This window comes from Helobdella robusta, assembly GCF_000326865.2.
Source record: "Helobdella robusta unplaced genomic scaffold HELROscaffold_3, whole genome shotgun sequence".
Taxonomy (NCBI): domain Eukaryota; kingdom Metazoa; phylum Annelida; class Clitellata; order Rhynchobdellida; family Glossiphoniidae; genus Helobdella; species Helobdella robusta.
This window is the reverse complement of record NW_008704501.1, coordinates 3157212-3174680: the sequence shown is the minus strand read 5'-3', so window position 1 is coordinate 3174680 and position 17469 is coordinate 3157212. Positions and strand designations below refer to the sequence as shown.

General features: G+C 35.2%; 2 protein-coding genes across 2 annotated transcripts; both read right to left on the bottom strand.

Moving 5' to 3' along the window:
* Window positions 1-1888: 1888 nt before the first annotated feature.
* On the bottom strand, window positions 1889-8113 carry HELRODRAFT_65864 (hypothetical protein; the record flags this gene model as incomplete). Its single annotated transcript, XM_009021235.1, has 2 exons — window positions 1889-2108; window positions 7959-8113. Coding segments are annotated over 2 exons (375 nt in total), but the record flags the coding sequence as incomplete, so codon positions are not given.
* A 2775-nt stretch (window positions 8114-10888) lies between these two features.
* On the bottom strand, window positions 10889-13928 carry HELRODRAFT_161301 (hypothetical protein; the record flags this gene model as incomplete). Its single annotated transcript, XM_009021234.1, has 4 exons — window positions 10889-10908; window positions 11224-11349; window positions 12498-12803; window positions 13886-13928. 4 exons carry the CDS (start codon window positions 13926-13928, stop codon window positions 10889-10891), a joined length of 495 nt encoding a protein of 164 aa, XP_009019482.1.
* Window positions 13929-17469: the final 3541 nt, after the last annotated feature.

The following is a 17469-nucleotide window of genomic DNA, read 5'->3' as shown; positions in this document are numbered from 1 at the left end:
TATACAAGGTTAAAATTTGTTTAAAAAATAAATCTATTGCTTCAAATGGCAAAATTAAGAATGAACTATATAGAAAGAAGGAACGTAAGAAGAAATATCAGACGCTTGTGGCATGTAAAGATGAAATATCGCTGAGCATCAAATCGTGGTTGTTGAACATTTTGAATGCTACGTTGTTCGGCTGGTTACCATTGAAGTTCGTTGTGTCGTCGTCATGTGACTGTTTCGAGGTTTGTGGATCACCAGGCTTTGTTGTCTTACTGTTCTTATTATTGTTGTTATTGGTGTCGGTGTTGTTTCTAGATAGCACGTAATGCATGGGATTTATAGTAACAAATTTATCGTTGGCCATATTGTCGTGGCACGAATCAACATTCGTCGTAAACTGTGGTGGCGATTGGCCGCTGATGGACCTCTGTTTATTAGGCTGATTAATTGGCCTCTGGTTGTTGGCTTGCATCTTATTGACTGTTTGGCTGACTGGATAGAGGTATGGTCTGTAGACTGAGTCGTTGTGTGGCTGTGCATCAGGTTCGTTGGTGAATAAATTGTGAGGAAGAAACAGGAGTTGTTCATTGTTGCGGTTGTTGTTGTTGTGGTAGTTGAAGGGATTCACTTGTTGCTCTTGGTTAATCACCGATGCACCTGATGATATTGAACTTATCACTTCTATAGGCACGTTATTGTTCACGTTGTTAAAATTATTTCTGTTGTTGTTCCTATGTACAGAATTTATTTGTTTAACGTTTTTATAATGGCTGTTCAAGTCGTCGGTGGTTTTTATGTTGTGATTGTTGTGCGTGTTTGTTAAATTATTAGCACTTAATGGAGATGTTCTATATGAGAATGATGACGATGATGATACGTCGTTTTGATTGTCCAGTAAGCTATCACCTCGAGTGGAATAGCTAACATACATGGGCTCCTCGTATATGTGATGATCGAATGTTCGGTCGGATGGCAAGCCTTCGAAGAAATGGCTCAAATGAGCGGGCAGCTTGAGGAAACTTTTGCGAGTTGTTTGATGCGACTGTGGAGTTTGTTTCGAAGTGGCGATGTGATTCAACAGAACTTGTTGCTGAAACATGTTCTGATGTGGATGGTGAGGGTAGCAGGGGAACTCTAACGTGCCCTCGCTCCCTGTCATCGATGACGAGTTCGTCATATTTGCGGTGCCATCTTCGACCGATGCACTTCTTGGTCCGTTGTGTTGATTGTTAACTAGGGAACTGCTGTTACTAGCATTGTTGAATTCATCAAACGAAGCAATCTGTTTGCTAGTGAAACCGTTGCCTAGATTAGGATTGGCGAGTCCCAAGAGTTGACTCCTCCTGATTGGAGATCTCTGTAAGTCGGCAATGGAGGGGGGCGGAGATCGGGAGGGGTGAGATTTCTTACAGTTTTCGTCTGCATTCGTTTTCCTTGGTAGTTTGAACATCTGCAATATTCGTTTTGTTTATTAGTGAAATTTCTAATTTCAGACAAATTTAAACAAAGTATATCAAATAAAATTTAGCTAAAAATTTGGTAAAATTCTACATCGGTAAAATAGTTCGCTGCTCTTTTTAATGATTAAAATCTCTTATCAAAACACTAATTCGTCTTGATTAGGTTCTCACTCCTCTGTTACCCTATCGTCATTCGAATATTGGTGTATATATACAAACTTGTTGTAGTATGGTAGCAGTTGGACTCGGTTGTCTCTTTTGTTTGCCTCCGTCCTTCTGCTGTTGCTTGCATCGTCTGCAGATCAGACAGCACGCAATGACCAGTGCTGTGACAATCAAGAGACCGGCTATTGCAATGCCAGCTATTCCGCCATCGTTCAATGAGCCCAACCTTCCACTTGGCACTGCCAAATATAAACAACAGGAGGCGTGCAGTTAAGTTAACCGAGGAAAACTTTATATACCGCAAGCATTAAAATTAGTGCATTGGATATTTTCATTTTGTTTAAAATATGAGCCATGAATGCCACAAACAGACAAACGAACGAACGAACGAACAAACCTGCTCGACAGTTGTGTTCGTCGGACCCATCAGCGCAGTCGTTTTGTCCGTCGCACATTTCTTCCAACTTGAAACATCCCATCATGTTGTCACACATTCTCTCGACAGATGGCAGACAAGATGCTTTGTTGTTTTTAGTGTTGTTGTTGTTGCTGTTGTTGAATGATGACGTCGACTTGCTGATAATGCTGGATGTTGTTGGAGGAATTCGTGAGGACGTCGACGAGGCAACGGTTGGTGGAATTGTTGTTGTAGTCCTTGTTAAGACAGTTCGATCTGAGTGAAGAAATATTCTGCAGTTCTTAAAATTTTCACACACTTGCATCAACGCCAATAAACTCTTGATTCCTCTGCACTGGCATGCAAACGAAAAACTTTTATGAATTGTTTAAAAAGAAAACGATATATTTTTGAAAGTGTCATTAGATTAGATTAGATAGATGTCAGATCAGATCAGATCAGATGGATATTATTAACCTAAGAGACTCTCAAGACGTGGATTCTCCTCGTCACCATGATATATTTCCTCCACAAAGATGTTGCACTTGCTACCCAAACCTTCTATTACGATCTGATTGGATCATTAAATTATTAATTATTATTACGATTAATAATTATTACGATCTGATTGGATCATATCTACAATTAAAAATTATTATTAATTTCAAAACTTATTTAATTAAAGACCACAACTCTTGCATGTAAACTAAAAATTGTAATAAATACACAAACACTGCATATGTGCAGAAAATGAACACAGATTGCAACGCAGTACACACAAAAACACACACACATACACAATAGACACACGTAGAATGTACGAATACAAAACTACCTGGTAAGGGACGGTTTGTGTGATCTGAAGATGTATGGTGTGCCACCTGTCTGTAACAGTACTTTCAACGCCATCCATCACCAGCACAACATCCGAGTTGTACAGTTTCAACAAGTAGACATTAAAATAACACCGACCGCTACTGTCATTCCTGGTTTTTATATAATATTTCAAGTAAAGATGTTGTACGATGTTGTCGTCCTTGTTGTTTTCATCGTCGTTGTTGTTGTTGTTATCGTTGTTGTTGTTGTAATACAAATAAAACAATGGACTGATAAGCAATCCTCTAGAAGTTCTGGCTTGACTCAATGCCAGATGAGCGAAGCCATGGTGGACGTCTGTGTTTAATACAAAAGAAAATGTCTGCTGAGATGCTGATGTTGTAGATGCAATCATTTAGGAATCATTTACAACTACGCGATACGTTTTCGATACATTGAAACCAATATGCTTCAAGCCACTATTTTGACAGTGGCCTTTCACTTTCCTTCTCCATTAGAAAAGGAAACTGGCTGGAAACATCCACGTTGAAAAATGATCTCTAATTCAATTATTTTGCCAAAATTTTAAAACGTGGGGAAACAATTTTAAAATGTAAACTCAGTTTCTTTTTAAAAGAAAAGAAGAAAAAACAAGTAAGAAAGGTAATATGCAACATAAACCTGAAGTGTCAAAGAAATACACCCATGTAGCGTCGATTTGTCGTTGCTGCTGTGAAATGATGTCGTTGATATCGCTGGCCACACCATCCAGCAGGCCAGAACTCCATGCACACAAGTCAGAAACGAAGACGCACGACAGCACACCTGTGTGTTGTGCAGTGCAGTGCTGTGCAAGAGATAACTTTCACCACACATAACCTCTCGTGACATTTTTACGTATGAAAACCAAAAAAAACAATCAAAAGTTTCTTTCATTCTTGCAACTTCACTTTTATTTCATTAACTTTGAAGTAATGATACTTACCTTATGCATATTTAATAAAGGAACTGTCAGGATAAAAATATAAAGCCATCAATTACTTCTGAGTTTCCCACTAAGATATTCATAGCCATTACATTGGAGGAGAGCATTAACGTCACAAGCATCAACAGTGCAAATAAGTAAGGAAAAATTTAGAAAAATCACTAGAGAAGACTGATGATGCTGAATTGAAACTCACTTCTCGAGCACATCCCTTCCGCAATGCTGAAGTACTTGAAGATCATGTTAGAACTGAGAGCAGTACCCCTGTCTGCCGGCTGTAAGACATTCTTGAGGACGACTTCAACGTTGTTCGATACGTCCTTCAAGTCCAACTGAACTGATGTCCAGTCGGCAGCGTTCGGTCGGTGGGATAGATATTGAGTGTACTGCGGCCTCAGGTCACCTGATGTTCGGACGTACACTTCAATTGAGGCATTGAACGGGGGGCCCGTGGACAGGTACCAGAAGGAAAAGCAGAAGGAGTGTGTGGGCAGGGTGTCGGACGTCGCCCTCCTCATTCGCGTTATGTTCATGTATGAAAGGCTCGATGTTGTTTTCAACGAGGTGCTGTTGTCTGTATGTGTGTGCATGTATGTATGTATGTATGCATGTGTGTGTGTGTGTCTGTGCGTGTGTGTGTGTGAGCGTGTATGTATGTATGCGTGTATGTATGCAAATACGTATGCGTATGTGATATTTTTTCCCTTGATTACAATCAAATACTAATGAGAATTAAAATGAGACAAAGACATTGCTTGAGATAACAAAGAGATGAAACGGTGGTGATAATGTGGGAAATGTTGTTAGAGTAGCAAATCAAACGCTCAAGTGCTGCTGCTGCTGCTGATGATGATGATGATGAGAGGAAGGATGATGATGATGGGGACCGTAGATAATAACGATGATGACGATGATGAAGATGATGATTATAGCAATCGTTGCATTGGGAAAACAAACTGAAATGAATTTTTCATCTTCAGGCTCTCTAACCTTGGAAAAATGTTGAGCTTATGTCCTTCATTACATTCATTCCATCGATCCTTACGTCGCACGTACTTGCGCCACACAATCTGGTAGTGGCAGTTGTCAGGTTGGTGTTAGTGTTGTTGCAGTTTTTATTAACATCACTTGGGTTAGTAAATAATGATAACAACAATATGAGTGAGGCGATGAAATTTATTTACCAAGATAATGATTACACCCACCACCATCCACAACACACACACACGCACACACATACATACGCACACTCCCACACACACATACATACGTACACACACACAGACACACACACATCCGTACACAACACACGCGCGCATCACATACTATTACTAACACACACAATATGTAATGGCATGGTCAAGCATGCAAGCAAGCATGGAAGAGGTGTGGACAATTGCAGGATAGGTCCTTATATAAATGTATGAAGGTTGCTATCGCAAAATGTAAATAGGATAAAACTGGGTGCAATAGTTTAAGTGCGAGCACATACATAATTAAATGTTTCTCATATGCATAGTCCAACCTAAGTCAGATTACTCATTCATAATAAATGGTGTGCATATGTTTGCCAAACAAATAAAAGTGCACAACTGTGTGCGTGTGTGTGTGTGTTCGTGTGTTCGTGCGTGTGTACCCCAGCAGTACAAACATTCACCTTAATGAAAATGTGCATGCGCGTAGCATAAATTGTTCATGAAACTTAACATGATCTGAGCTGAACAAGTGTTTTTGAAATTGAGAATGAGATCAACAAGACGTTACACTGAGGAGTTTTATACACACACACACACACACACGCACACACACACATACGCACACACACACACACGCACACACACACACACGCATAAGCATCTGTGTACCCAACGTTTATATAAAAACTTTTATATAAAAAAGTAAAAGAGGATAGATGAGTGGAGCAGTGGGACTGATTGATGGACAGGACAATAAAAAACACTCCACCCTGAGAAACTTGCAAACAAACAGGTGTGTGTTCGTTCAAGTGCGTCGTGTTGCTATAAAACAAACGGATAACACACACATACACACGCCCGCACACACACACACACACGCACACACACACACGCATTCAACTATGGAAGAGGTGCGAAGAAGACAGAGAAGATGTTGATATGATGTTTCATGAACAACCTGCTTCATGTACATACACTGTATAGTACAGCACATGGAACAGTGTTTCATCATCGGATGGTCGCTGTAGACGTCTGACAGAGGCATGCAAACTGCAAGTGGAGTCAGCAGGATTGATGGGATTCTCTTGGGAGCCAACTCAACATCAATGCGGAATGTTAGTATCCTGAACTACATTATCACTACCAACTCAACAGACTTTCACACAACCGACGAATCGTCTCGATGATGAAAACATCATGATGATAGAACCGAAGATGCACAAACAAATATGCAGTAATATAAATATTATTTAATTCATCTTTGGTACAGAAAAACAACAACTGTGTTTGTTCAATTTATTAATAACTAATGTTTACCATGGCATGTTTGCAAAGAGGTAATAATCTACGAGCGAATACACGCATGTAGTTATGTTTTGACATATCTCATTATGAACTGCACCAAGCCAACATCCATTTCAAATGCGTCGTTGAATGTTTCATAAGCTTGCATTCACATACATAACAAATGTAAACACTCAAAAAGTTAACTGACTAGTGAGTAGTGGAGCAGGCATTAGGCTAAAATAATTGTATTATTTCCTGGTTAATTCACTTGAATGTTATTTGGCCACATGAGGACAGTGACTTGTGGAAGAAATGATCAGAAATGATCACAATAAAAGAACGCGGAACCAGAAAATAAGAAAATATGCGAACCCCCGTCATTCATACATATAACTGCATCTACACGTGTGTGCGCGCGCACACACACACGCACGCATACACACACACGCACGCACACATACACACACACAACATGAACAACTATATTAATAATATTACAGAAAACAGTGGAGCCGAAACATTAACATCTCATCTTCTGTCACAAATTCATAAGTCATCTCACTCTGCTGCTGCTGTGACTGTGACTGATGTGTGTGAAAGAAAGTTGATGCAATCAACTGAAGGAAGAAGAAAGAGAAGAAAGATAGAGTAGCAACAAGATGTAATTACAAATAATAGGCAGCATTGAGCCAAGGTTAAGCAAATGTAATTCACCCAGACAATCACACACACACAGACACACACACACATGAACACATTTTACAGGCCTGAAGGTGCCTCATTATGTAAGTCTATTTATTTTAAAGTAATTGCTTTCTTAATTAAAGAGGGATGCGCTGAATTACTATCTGAAGACTAATTATAACTTCAGAATTAAAAGATTCTTTGAAGATTTTTTTTAAAGAGGATGTTGTTTGGCTAAACTTAACATTAATTTTTTAATAACTATCACAGTGAATGAACATCAATTTTTGAACAATTATCATACTAAACAACAAGCAAGCGCAAAAGAAAGAGTAACCTTTAACCTTTAACCTTTATTAAACAGAAATTTTCTAATAAATAGCCACAATATTTACCAATACAACGTGGGGAGTAACAACAACAATAAAAAAATGTCACCAATCAATATTTACGATAAAAAAAAGTTATATCCATCAAAAACAGGTGACAAAAATCAATGGGAGAAAATAGTGTGAAAGTAATTGCTGAATTAGCACAAGCAACAAGCAGTGTTATGTTATTTATTGTAGTAGTAGCGAATGATGCATAAGCAAGAAGACATATGCAATTAACCTACTGGTGTTCACAAGCTACTAGAGGAGGATCAGTATTGGCATTGTTGTTGTTGTTGTTGCTGTTGTTGATGTTGTTGTTGTCGTTGTTGCCATCGTTCTCAGTCTTGCTGTTGGTTCCTTTGATGGTTTCAAAATCAAATTTATACAATGAATACAACTATCTGTTTTGTTTGATCCATCCTAGTACCCCACTAAGCAATACCTCGAGACCAGACCAATTGAGTTGAGACTAAACAAACTGTTGCAGCAACAATGGCATTTGACGTCATAGCAAGCAACTTCGATCACCATCATCAAAAGCATCACAAATACCAACAACAACAACAACAACATCAACAACATCAACAACAACAACATGAAGCCTACTCACCTGGTGGACACCTGGCATGCAAATAAGTTTCATCAGAGCCATCTCCACAGTCGTCGAATGCATTGCAGGTGAGGCTGGCGTCAATGCACCGGCGGTTGAAACACATCCACTGACCATTACTGCAGTTACCTGGACAGGTTAGTTGATTGGTTTGTCAGTTGGTTGTTTGGTTGATTGATCGATCGGATAGTTCGTTTGTTTGTTAGTTGTTTGGTTGGTTAGTAAGTTAGTTAATTGTAATATTATAAAAAACATTGCTTAATTCAAGACAAATGATTTCCATGCATGAAATGTAAGACACCGTAAAAATCCTTGATACGACATCATCAACAATATTGATAAGAAATTTTAATTAAAATTTTTCCAAAAATTTTTCAAAACAGAAAAAAAATGAACTGAGTATGCCATTCAACTGAAGAGACATCTCATGAAACAGATGAGCAACCAGCTCACCAATTGTATAAGCTCATCATACTCTACGCTACACTTAGAGCCACGTCGGAGATTATTTCAAACATAATAAATTCATTTTTAATTTTATTTTTCACTATCATTTAATATACTTACAAATTTCGTTTAAATTTATTAACGCTTCATAAATTAAAGAAAAGATGTTGTTTAAAATGCGGAGGCAAAGAAACTGATGATACATGACACGATATATGTTGTTACATTTCCAAGTTACATTCGCAAGTTACATCGTTACATTCGCAAGCTAGACTGCTGCTGAACTATATTGTAGTGATGACATAAAAAAATATTTTAAAAGGTCTTGTCAGTGATAATAGGTGATGTATGAAGTGTGACTAATGTTTACATGAAGTATGAGCTCTGTGTGGCTGGCTGTTGTTTGATGTATGCACGTATCAATTAAACATGAACGTCAGTTTTGTGTTTGCAAACCTTCATATATCATGCGTATATGTACGCACACACACGTACGCACACACACGTACGCACACACACGCACACACACGCAATTGGTATAAGTGTATGTATGTGCGCATACCTGGGTGAAAACATCATATTTTACTACATACATTGCACGCTATTTGCAAGAATTTATAGAGATATGGAAGATATATTTTCACGTTTGAAGTGTTTATATATATATATAATTATATATATATATATAATATATATATATATAACGAGAGAAAGAGAGAGAGAAAAAGAAAGAAAAAAAAAGAGAGAGAGAGGTAGACAGAGAGCGGAAGAGGACAGAAATTATTATTATTTCTCATTCAATTAATTCCAAAAAGATCTGGAAAACACACAGAGTTCATATGAACCAAATTCATTTTGCTTTTGAACCCAGTCAGTGCAGGAGAAGGACCAGACAGACAGACGCCTCAACCAGCACACCATCTCGCAGTCCTACCATCCTATCCTCGTCCCCCATCCTGAATCGTCGTCGTAACGAATGCAATTGGATGGGGCAAACGAACCATAAAATAATGCAAGTGATTTACAGGCAGGTACTTGGAGATTGATGAAGTGCAGTTATGCTAACAGTGGAACATGACTGTTCCATAAAACTGTCAATTTGTTGAGGCTCTATTAGATAATAATATTGATGGCGCTAGGATATGCGAGCGTGCAAATAAACCTTTTGTCATTTGTCTCGGAATTAATATTGCGTCATAAGAAAACTGCGCTGTTGATGTGTTACACGCACTTAGAGCTAACCAACGCTCATCCCTCAGGATTGTAAGTAGGAGATTTACAGTCCCTACATTAGTCTTTTTCATCTTCTTTCTTCCTACTTTCTCTCTCTGTCCTTTCTCTCTCTGTCCTTTCACTTTGTTCCGCTTCTTTCTTTCTTCCGCTTCTTATCTCTTTCTTTCTTTCTTTCTTTCCTTCCTTCTTTCTTTCGGCACTCTCATAGCCGATTTGTTTGTATATGATCATTGAGTATTAAAAGTTAGATAGAAAAGTTGAAGTTGTTTGAAAAGGTTATGTAAATATCAGCACGCAGATGAGATTGCAAAAATGAAACTTAACAGATTCATACGCACAACTGAGCTGTATGAGCTACTATGGAGCTACTTTTTAAGCTGAAATGAATCATAATTCATTATTGTAAAATATCTCTGAAAAATTACGACAAAGACCCATGCTATTAAATGTTACCGAAAAAAATTATTCAAATTCTTATCTTCATACACCAGTATAATCAAATTAACAATACTGAATCATTAAGAAAAACATCAATGGTGATGTTGATAGATGATATCGACGGATGGGTGGATGGTAGATGAATGGATGATGAATGGATGATGAATGGATGATGAATGGATGATGAATGGATGATGAATGGATGATGAATGGATGATGAATGGATGATGAATGGATGATGAATGGATGATGAATGGATGATGTATGGATGATGTATGGATGATGAATGGATGATGAATGGATGATGAATGGATGATGAATGGATGATGAATGGATGATGAATGGATGATGAATGGATGCACGGATAATGAATGGATGAATAGTTTGTTATTATTTGCATGTCTGCATGAGTGAAATACAACACAACTGAACGAAATTTTCATGACATTCTGACAAAGCACAGTTTAGAAAATTGAAATATAAAATTTCAAGTAAATATATGAAAAAAAAAATTTGTGTGAAAGCGAAGAAATGAACATGAGAAAAAGTCATAACAAAGAGCCACATTGTTGTGATACACAATTGAATCTCACTGTGACTTGAATGTTATTTTTGCTAAACCACGCTAATTTAACATTAAATAGATTTATTCAGGTTAAACTTGCCTGGCACAGCAGACACAAAAACACACAAACGTACTTATCTGATCAACAGATATCTGCTCTATATCTGTATATGTGTATACAATAAATGCATGTGTGTGTGTGCGTGAGTGTGTGTGTGTGTTGTGTGTCTTTATGCACAAATGTTATTTATCAATCTTTGAATCTGATAAGATATAATTTTATTTATTCATTTATTAACTACGTATGCATGCAATATCAGTTGATATTGTAAGAAGTTTTAAGGCGAAAATAAAATTTGTGCACATTTAGATCAAATTTTTTGATGGTGTCACCTACAAAAATGCTTTCTAGTATAATAAAATATTCACTCTTTAAAACATATTCGAGTATAAACTTTTCAATTTAAATTCATTCTAAATTCTATTTATGATACAATTAAATAAAATTTTAAAAAAATGTACCCCTACCAACACAGCACAAACAAAGCAATGATGTGAAGGTGAATGTTAAGACCTACCTGGATACTGGTGGGAGAAGTCTGTGGTGTTGTTGATGATGCTGTACTCAAAATAAAATCCTGCCCCGACCACACTTGAGTCACTCACGAACTTCAACTCGAATGTTTCCACATAATTCAGGCTCCCTGGTCACATTTAATGAAGAAATATTTCAAGAAGACTTGTATTACAAAAGATCATACGCCACAAACATACCACAAACTCAAACGAACTCTGAAACTATTTAAAAATAGCTGCGAGTGTCTTTCAAAGTTGTGTCTGATATCTGTTATTTCAACATACTTCTCAAGGGAGATTTGAATTATGATGATGATGATGAACATGGGATGATGGTGACGATGGTGGGATGATGATGATCGTGTGATGACGATGATGATGATGATAGTGGTGTGAAAAGACCGGTATTCTGGCAATAAATGACAAAACAGGTTAAATGCAGAGCAAACACCAGCCTGCCTGCCCTAACAGAACAATAGTAAAACTAATTGAATGCATTAAGGTATTAATCCAGCCTTAATCCTAATAAAAATATTTATTCAACGCAGGGAGGATAAGCGGAGAAGGAAGAATAAAAATGAAGTGCGTGTCTGTGCAGTGCCTCACAAGCCCTCCTATTTCATACATGCCTCACATCATTCACTCGGTCTCACGCTATCAACATATTTTTAGTTTGTTGATGGAATATAATTAGATATTAAGGAACTCAAATTAATTATTTTAAGCTGAAGCTGAATCCACATAAGCCTTTCCGACATTACAAAAAATTTGAATATATAATATATAGAATTAAAGATTGCATAACAGAAACACCCATGTTTGTAAAATAAATTTATTGAACCAAATAAAATTGCAAAGCTTCTAAAAATAATTGTGATTGATGGCTGACCCTAATAAAATGTTGTACATTATCATACGATATGTGTATACATTACCGTGTTAGATGAAACTGTGTGAGCCGGTTGACAAGAGAGAATTTTAATAACAAATATATTTATTGCCTCTGCCACCCCATCCCATACAACATAAATGCATACAGGTACATACATGCACACATGTAGATGCTAACATGTAGATGCACATATCAATCCATGTATCATGTCAAACATTTGAAGTGCAGAACAAATATTTGCTGGGCCTCTTAACTTTATATATAATTTATAAGACCTCCAATGCATCGAGGTAAATGTTTAAGATATCAATTCCAGGCATTCACTTATTAAATAAATGTTTAACTTTTCAATGACAACGAAATTACAAATGAAAAAAATCTCACAGCAAAGGTTGTTGACCCACAATGATGACGTTGGTTGCTTCGGGTCGTACAGTCCCTTCTGCCACAGACCCCTGCCGCAGTATTTATTGTCCTCAATCTGCAAGTAGTCGAATGTGCAGTACGCAATCGACCTCTCCAGATCAAACCTTCTCGTTTTGAAACAAATTTTTTTAGAAGTCGTGTACTGGGCATCACTGAAGTAGAACTTGTATGTGCAGCTGAGGTTGTTTATGTAATCGAATGGATAGTTGAAACTTTTTATGACTCCGTTAGTTATCCTTCCAGAGTAAGATTGGTTGCAGGCATCTGTGTGAGACAAATCATTTCATGCTGTCATTAACGTTTATTAGGTGCTACAACGCAACAGCCACATTTCGTTGATTCGAAAGTTTAAGCGTGCCATGCATTCGTGGCGAACGGCTATTTCTCAATGACGCAGTGAACAAATGAACAGCAAAGTTATGACAATCAGAGTGTTCAAGTCGGAGATTTTGGCCGGTGTCGGAATTTTGTAAGGAATTTTGTTTATCCGACTACGGAAAATGTTATTTATTTTTTTTAAATTTTTTAAAAATTTTCAAGATTGTGTCTTCAGAGGATAAATATAATATAGCGATAAGCAATCATCTCAAATACTGTAATGTGAATAAAACCACATAACTTTATTTCACCATTTAAACATAAAAATAAAATAGTTTTACTGAGAAAAACAATTACATTGACTTATTTTAAGTGTTTTCTAAAGTATTTTTTATTTAGTAGTGATAATAAGGTGAAATTATGATACAAAAGTTGAAAATTTTTTCAGTATGTTTTAAAACATAAAAATAAAGTAATTTTACTGAGAAAATCAATTACATTTACTGATTAACATGTTTTATTACGTATTTATTATTTTAAAATGACAATAAGATGAAATTATGATGCAAAAGTTTAAATTTTTTTTGGAATTAGGAACTCGGAGTCGGGGTCTGAAATTTTTACTCGGAGTCGGATACTGATAATAATTGTTGCAATTCTGCTCTATGATCAAACATGATCAAATGCAACTTATTCAAACATGTGGTCTTCGAAAACAATTCAATAACCAACAACCATCAGTAATTAGCATTTATAATATCGGCATTTAAAAATTTAGTTACAGATTAAAACAAATTTCTGACGAGAATAGTTTTGGAGGGAAGCTCAGACTAGGCGCAGGTACGTGCCCTACAAACACCAAATGTTAAAAAATCACTCAAGCAAATACAAACTCCTGTTCATGTGCATCCAACTCCATGCACTAATAACATGTTACTCTGTTCATAAATATGAAAGATATGGAAATGTTTCAAAACTTTCCACCCATGAAACGTTTGCCGATCACCCTCCACTTAATCTCAAGCCACCTGTATCAAATGATATGTCAGGCTGTACAAACAAATTGTTCATTTTATGTACATCTACATTTCTGAAACTCAAGTAAAACTACAAACGACGCGGGATCAGAAAAATTTCATTCAAATTAAAATTACAAATTTGTCAAATGCATTGTAGTTTAAATGTTAAAAAACATAAACAAAATGCAAGCGCCGACGCACACACACACATACACACACAGAGACATATTTTTTGTATGTACATAATCGCAAATGCATAAAATTCAAGCAATCAACCAATTTTGTTTGTGTGGTCTTTTGATAGCCATCCATCCATCTATCACATTTCACAGTTTAATTTATGTAACTCAATGTTTATTAAGTACAAAAGTACCAGACATAAAGCTAGCATTTGACAAAAAATTGGAGACATAAATTCCACAAACTCTAATCTAACTAATGAAACATTCATGCAACACCTACAACAATGGACCAACCACATACAATGTTACCAATGAAATTAAATGAATGATTGATTGAAGAAATACACATCACAATGCCTCTAATTTTTCAGTGAAAGTTCTTATTTACTGATGACTGACAGATAAATGAAACTTCAAAGCAATTAAATTGCATTTTGTTTCCAACATTACAGAAAAATTAGATATATACTTGAAATAATTAACACAATCAATACTCCCTCTCTCACTTATTCTTCTAAAAACAGTGATCAATAAAATAAAAAATTTACTTTATTTAATAATGTCTCAATCTAATAACATTCAACTTTTTTATCTTAATTTATAAAAAAAATTGGTTGATGTTTGTTTAGCATTGCCAGTCTGAGTTTATCTCTGACAAAGTCAGTTTATCATTTTCATAGTGCTGTTATAATTTACATCTTATCTTCTAATGTTACCATTTTATAGTTTATACCATACACTCACTGTGAGCAATCACACATAGTAACATAGAATATAGATCATGCTTGATTATATTATATTATGGCTTATTTAACAACAATTTATCAATTAATTAAAAATTTAATCTAATATAAATATATATATAAATATATATCAAATATTATTAAAGTATTTATTTATATTTATAATATTTAAAAAACGAAACAACAAAATACTTTAGATAGAAACAGGAAACAGAGAGAGAGAGAGAGATAAATTTATTAGCCTGCAAACGAATTTTAAAAATTTAATTAGTGCGTGAAAAGAAGATGATCCCCCAGGCTAGATGGGATGTTGTGAGTGACATGATGACGTTGTCTGAGTTGACTGTTGTTGAGACAAGATGAGTAGTCAAGATCAAGACAAGATTGTTTTAAAAAGTTTCTTTGAAAATCAAGATTAAAAGTACAACTACCAATTTTAACATCAAAATTGAGCTAACGTACGAGCTAAAAATAACTTTCTCAATCGTTGTTATACTAAATATAGGCCGTGTCCGGTTATTAAAATGTTATAAAAAAAAAAAAGGAGGCTAGCAGACTACATAAAACATCAAATTTGAAAAAATTTTTATGAAGGAAATTTAAGTAAATACTATTTAAAAGTTAAATTAAATTAATAATAAAATAATCCCAGTTATTCTCAGCATGTATGTCATAGCGCTCTAACGGTGATATAAAACGAAAGATGAATGAATCAATCCATCACCAATCAGTGACCATTATAAAAAATTTGAACACATAATCGTCATAATGACATGCTTCATTTCAGTAATTCTTATTTTAATAAATAAAAATCACTAATATGAAATATCGGCATTTCTTATTTTGCGTGGTGGAAAACGTAGATGATGATCATCAGCATGAAATTGAATCGAACCCACGTTAAAAATATTGATGAGCAGTTTCAAAATGTAAAACTGTTTCCAAAAAAACGGCCAGCAAAAAGATTCAGAGACCAATCAGCAGAACGGAAGTGGCAGCAGCAGAAGACGCGGAAATGAGCAAGTTAGAAAGTCAGGATTGAGAAGGTAAGATGGATGACTATGTAGAAAAAAAATATTTTAGCAAACATTTATTTTCCAACAAATGCAACCGTTATAAATTTTTTTAACTTCATTACTTTGTGAGTAGAGAAAAAAAAGATAACCGTCCTTTGGCGTACTATATTGTATTATCTTTGCTTTTGGGCATGTCTGCATAGATCTCGAAATAAAATATTGATAGGTACATAACCCAAAACGAGTTCGTTAGATGTTTGTATTTTGATGACGTCATACTTAAATGATAATAAGCAGACCATGAAGCACCACAAAAAACTCCTCTAAACTAATTTCTTTCCTAATAAGAACGAAATAAATAGAAACAAAGAAAACAATTTCAATTTTATAATGTGCACCTAAAAGGCATTTATCGATCAAACGGGGAATTAAAAAACAAGCAAAAGTTGCTTAATAATAGTCATAGTGTCACCTCGTTCGAATTCATAAGTTTTCATTTATTTAAAACTGTAAATTATATTGGAGAAACTTGTTCCACGTGTTATTAAGTTTCATTTAATTAAATATTAATTAATTAAATGTTTTTAAAATTTTATTTTATTAAATCATGTCATGGCACAGACCACGATCCAATGCATGTAAAATGTAATAAACGTAAAAGATTCATTAAATGGATCCTAAAATAAATAAATGTGTGTGTGTGTGTGTGTGCACATCTTAATTAATAAGAGCGAGAGAAATTGTTAAATAAATCACTCAAACGTCAACAACTTGTTTGTTCATTTGATTTTCTTAAAAATCCCATCGCTTATACACCCTTACTTACATAATAACAAAATTTGTAGCCTGCAGTTAATTTAGTTAACAACATCATCACAAGATACAGAGCCTCAGTTTTACTGAGTAAATATTTCAAAAAAATAATTAAAAAACAAACAGAAAGGACTCTCACTAACCAGCAGAATATGGTGTTATCCATAGCAAGACGACCACTAAAAACATGGTTTCATATCCTCAAACATTCGTTGCTAGAAATAAAAATTATTTACACAACAAAGTATAAAATTTTAGTGACAAAAACATTGAAAGTAAGATCACAGACAGGACCAGAAAACAAAACTTTATACATTTCATTCATTTCACAGAGCATGCATTGTATGTTGACGACTGCATTTATACTACTTGTTGAATGTTACGAACGTGTGTGCGTACAATATATGTAAATATACAGCTTGTATATCATATATGTACAACTTATAATAAAATAATATATGTATATATAAATAATTTATTATTTAATTATTTTTATTTGTTTAATTCTAAGTTTGTCGTTAGTCATAGCATGCTGAACTGGGCAACTGTTTGCGTGTATTTTTTATTTCAATTTATTTTCGAATTATGTCCTTATCCAGAAACGATAAGCGAAATGAAGTTTATAATTTTTTTTTAATATTTATCTGATATGCTAATTCTTATTGTGCTGCTAGATGTGTGTCAGTATCGTTCACCACATACTGTACACCACAAACACACAACAAACATAACAAAACACGCCATACAACAAACACACCATACAACAAACACACCATACAACAAACACAACATGCAACAAACACACCATACAACAAACACAACATGCAACAAACACACCA